The sequence below is a fragment of the Nicotiana attenuata genome, chromosome 6 (assembly GCF_001879085.1).
Source record: "Nicotiana attenuata strain UT chromosome 6, NIATTr2, whole genome shotgun sequence".
NCBI classification, from domain to species: domain Eukaryota; kingdom Viridiplantae; phylum Streptophyta; class Magnoliopsida; order Solanales; family Solanaceae; genus Nicotiana; species Nicotiana attenuata.
In genome coordinates this window covers 72,563,799-72,569,046 of record NC_031994.1, presented here as the reverse complement: position 1 = coordinate 72,569,046, position 5,248 = coordinate 72,563,799, and the positions used below count along the sequence as shown (strand labels likewise).

Genomic DNA, 5,248 nt, shown 5'->3' with positions numbered 1-5,248 from the left:
ATCATTGTTTTGTTGTCCTTGCATCCCCCAATAACCTGCATCTCCGACTTTACTGCTCGGCCACTTCTCCCCTACCGCGCAAAATTGTCAGGGAATTTTTATGTACAAACTATTTTGATGAAAGTAATTAACTTTGAGGAAGCACTTTGATGTTCGATTTTTATCTCTCATTCTTCTGGAGTATTTTCCACCATGGATTTATTCTATCAAAAGTGTTGGTCATATGCAAAATTTCTTCTTTTCCCATTTAACTATAATGTTCAACTTTATTCTTTTCTGTCTTCTTTATTGCGCATATAATGCTATTTTACTTATATTTTAGTTACTGATAGAGTCATCCCTAGAATTTAAAGAAGAGAAAAGCAAGTGTATATATATGGTAGAAAACACATACTTCTGATTACTTCTTTGTACGTGGAAGTATACATTCTCTGCTAGCTACTAGATATATATCAAGATGATGGACTAGGCAAGCAACTACTCCTAGAAAAATTATGTTCTCTATCGAGTTTGATGCTCAAGTCCTTTGCCTTACTAGTATAAAGTCTTTTGAAGTTAGACCGTTGGTCTTTTAACAACCTCACAAGACTTCTCTTGGCATTAGGTCTAAACGGACAATCAGATGCCAAAAATCCATCCACCAAATGTAAATATGCCTCTAAGTCATGGCAACATGCAACATCTGCGTCAGGCTTCAAAAATGGCGACATTCTCGTGTCAACTCTGAATTCAGTACCAACGTGTGAATACGCCCACGGCATCCTACAATCTAACATCTCTAGCACGCGACCTGCTCCTGATTCTCTAAGCTTTTTGTCTAGCTCTTCGCTCACAAACATGCCTGGAACCCTGGTGATTACGTCTTGATTGTTCACAATACGTAACACCTTAACATTGTTCGCGTTAAGACCATCCGCAAAAACCCGATTTCCTACGCGAGGGCCTCCAAATGAAAAAACAGCCACTGGTGGTGCATTTGGTGCACATGTACTTACATCATCAGCTACTAAAAGAGCTAAAGCTGCACCAAGACTATGCCCAGTGACAGTGATGCTTAGAGGCTCACCTTTATACTGTTCAATTAATCTTTGTACTTCGTTAACAACTGATTCAGCTAAACTTGGGACATGTTCTCCACCTGTTTTATACAAACTCAAGAATCCACATTCCACTTTAGATTGTCCTTCAGCTAAATCATCATTTTGTTCTACTAGCAAGGCACGAAAATTCTCAGCCCATTCTAAACACGTGGCAGTACCTCGTAACGCAATAACAATGTCCCTCCTTCCCATTCGTTGAATCTCATTCCTGTCCTCGCACACTGCCACATATCCAATCCAACTAGACCGTTGTGTCATCCATCCAAGATCAGGTGACACGTCATCCACCCACGTAGGCAACCCAATGGATGAAGTTGCATAAAGGTTCTTGGTCACCTTATACGACCTATCGGGCAATGCCACGTGTCTTGCGGACAATGGCCCCTCCTCTGCTGATGTGGCAGGGTTGGAGTGGAAACCATGATAAGCTGCTTGAATGAACTCCCCATATCGAACCAATTCTCGCCGTAGATTCTCATCTAACGGATCAAGTAGACCCAGCCAGTTATTGCTGCCGTGGTATTCCTTCCACCGGCTACAAATATTGTTCCTAGGAGAATATTCCATTGATTTGGAAGATAAGAGTCTTTTTAATCTGTTCAAACGCCTTGGCGACATTTCCTCAGCAGCTTTCATCTCAGGCCAAATACTAGCCAAATTTAGCCCTTCCAACAAATTTCTTCCTCTGTTTTCTAATAACCCATTATTACGAGATTCTTGAACCACGGGTTTCGAATCAACTACTGATGGGTTTGTATGAGATTGCTTTTGAAGAAGCTTTTCAAGATTGGAAATGTGTTTTTTGGTCATCTCTGTGGATGATGAGAGTGTTTTTACAGTTTGTACATTTACAGAAGTAGCCATTGCAGAAGGGTTTAAGGGACATCCATTGCATTTTAAGCTAACTCCCCTTGCCTGAAAAATACTAAGATTGGTTGCCGGAAGTGCTGCTCCGACTTGCATGGTTTTGAGAGAGAATGTGGGATGGATTTAGAGAGAGAAAAAAGTCAATGAGTTAGATTAAGGTTACAGAAAGAGACAGCTACTTCGTTAGTTAGAGCTATTGGGTTGAGCTTGGGTATTTATAGAGGAAAAGGTTTAAAGGCAAAAACATAAGTGGCACAGTTCTGAGTAGGTGAAAAATTAAGATGGACGGCATTTGTGTAATTACAACAATGAATGAATTAGTAGTCATGATCCTCATGGCATTGCCCGATTAGTGGCTCTCTTTACAGTTTCCATTGTCAATTTCAATGTAAATATCAAAAGTGCCCTCTATGGTTGACAAATTATCACAAGCGGACAAGAAACGCCTGCAATTCCTCTACTTCTCAATTTCAACGCACCACATGTTTTACACCTCCGACCCATGTTGCAACAGATTTTTGCAACAACTTGATTATTTATGTAAAATAATAAAACATGATTCTTCATTTGTTATATATACTACTAGTTCATATGATACTATTATAATTTAGAATATTAAATCACTATGGTTTAACACTTTTTGTTTTCATATACTCCATCCGTTTCAATAATGTTCCCTTTTTATATTCGGAAATAGTTTACCTTTACGTAATGATTTATAGCCACACAAAATGCATGTGTCTCATTTTACATTACAAGTTCAAAAATCTTCTTTTATTTTCTTAAATTTCGTACCTAGTCAATAGGTTCACATTAATTAAAATGGATGTAGTATGTTTTATAATAATATTAGTTGAGAAGTGTGACATATAATGATTTTATGTAGCCTTAATTATCTTATTTTGTTTAAAAAATACCAAGAAATTGACATCTGAACTGAATATAAATAAAAAATTATAATGTTTGGCTTCATATATAATTTGAGTACCTTCATGTTTTTTTTGGGAAAAGAAAAGCGCATTCTAAAATAATTAATTACCACAGATAATCTAAAGTAAACATCACATCAAAACAAATTATATGGAGTATTTTTTTAGTATCTAATTAAATTATAGTCTCTAAGTACAAGCCATTACTCTCTTCAATAAAATTTCTCTCTTTTCTCTTATCAAGACACAACAATTCAATATCGTAGAATTCTCATATCAATTACGTAAACCAGCTTTGGTGTGTTGACGAGACCGTATCCACTTTCTGCATGTCAAGAACCTTAACTCATGCCGAGATAAAACTTGAGGCTCACCACAAATAATTAATGTTGCAAACCTTCTATTGCGGCAACAATGAGACGTTTGGAAAAGATATTCAATTATTCAAGTAAAATACCTATTTTAAGTAAATATTTTTACTCCGTAGGTTCCTTTTTACTTGTCCACTTTGTATTTTGTACTCTGTTTTAGAAAGCATTAGTTATGTGTTTGTTTTACGAACTTATGCTTTGAAAATCCAAATTTGACTACTAATACCCTAATAAGATTGGAAAATAAATACTTAATGATATTGCTAAAAAAATCAGGAAATGAAAAAAAAAATTCTCATAATCGAGAAACTGAGGGCGTAATAATACATGCCTGTAAAACAGATAACATTTGGAGGCCCCTGACGGCGCATGTTACGTTAGGATTTACTAACGTGCGCCCAAGCGGAGATGACGAGGAAGAAGAAGCAATCAGGTTCGGCGCCGGTCTCACCAAAAGCTCCGGTGCTAGAAACTAGGCAGATAATACCAGAATCAGGCATTCCCCATATCTTAGCACCGATTCAATTAGGTCACTGTCTCCCAGGAATGCAGAGTGCTCCTACAGTGTTACAAGCAGGACCTCCACCGGAAATTGCAGAAACTCTGCCGGAACTTGATGCAGGAGCTACGAATGCGGCGAGGAAATTGACTTTCTCTGCAACGTCTAGTGGAATTAAACCTACGATGGCTGAAGTTGTTAGAAAAAATAGAGAGCAACACACGGGATTGAAGCTAAATTACTTTCCACTGGTACCGAAAGATGGAGTGAAAGTAGCTAAGTTAAACCCCCAGGAGATAGCTGAATAGAATCAGAAGTGGAGTCTAGCGTTAATTGGGTATGTGATTGGTGGGAACCCTACCTTCAAGAAAATGCTCAAATTCGTGTATGGAGTATGGAATTTTATCAGTACACCTCATGTATTTCTCCATAACAATGGGTATTTCATCTTCAAGTTTGAGAATGAGGAAGATAAAGCAGCGATTCTTCAACAAGGGCCATACACGTTCAATTATAGGCCTTTTATTCTGAAACAGTGGGATCCAGAGTTCCAAATACACAAGGAATCTACTCAAATTGTTCTGATGTGGGTTATGTTTCCAAATATGCCAATCCAATTTTGGGCTCTTGGCAATTTGGGTAGAATAGCAAGCTGTCTTGGGAATCCTATATGCACAGATAAACTAACTTCTCAAGAGCAAAGGGTTGCTTATGATAGGATATTGATAGAGATGGATATATCCCAGCCTCTGCCAGATTCACTTTCTCTTGAATTACCTGACGGAAAATACTACTCACAGTCCATTGAGTATGAATGGAAGCCTATGTACTGTCAAGATTGCTTGAAAGTTGGACATATCACAGGGAATTGCAAGGAGAGACCAGCGGAATATAAACAGCCTCAACAGAATATTAAAAAGAAACAAAAGAAGCTAGATTGGAAAGCTAAGACTATGCCTAATCAGACAGGTGATAATCAGAACAATGTGCTACCAACTGAGCAGGGTACTAGAAAGGAGCAGCCTAAGAATGAGCAAGCAACTAAAGGTGATGGGCAACAGCAGAGAAAACAGATTGATAGGGGAAAGAGAATCATGCCAGTTACTACAGACAAAAACCAGGAGATTGATGAACTGGAACTGATGCTTAGAAGAAATCAATTTAGTGCTTTGAGAATACACCCAGAGGTAACTACTAGCAATGTGGTAAGGGACACAAATCCAACCAAGCAGCCTCCATGATCTTTGGAGCATGGAACATTAGAGGGATGAATAAGCCCTATTAGCAGAAGGAATTCAAATCCTTTCTGCTTACGAATAAAGTGGCTCTTTTGGGCTTCCTAGAAACAAAAGTTAAGGCTAGAAGAGCAGGGAAGATACAAAAGAAGTTAGGGGCAGAGTGGCAGGTTCACTGTGATTATGTAGGCTGCCCAAATGGAAGAATATGGGTCTGCTGGAAACCACAACTGGTGGAAGTTGATGT

The 5,248-nt window shown here is 38.3% G+C and overlaps 2 protein-coding genes across 2 annotated transcripts; one reads left to right on the top strand and one right to left on the bottom strand.

The window, feature by feature from the left end:
- Window positions 347-2,175, bottom strand: LOC109227198 (phospholipase A1-Ibeta2, chloroplastic-like). The gene has a single exon (XM_019392262.1). The coding sequence runs from the start codon at window positions 2,061-2,063 to the stop codon at window positions 453-455; it is 1,611 nt and encodes a 536-aa protein (XP_019247807.1). The 5' UTR covers window positions 2,064-2,175; the 3' UTR covers window positions 347-452.
- On the top strand, window positions 4,138-5,007 carry LOC109227975. Its single transcript, XM_019393162.1, has one exon. It carries the CDS (start codon window positions 4,138-4,140, stop codon window positions 5,005-5,007), a length of 870 nt encoding a protein of 289 aa, XP_019248707.1.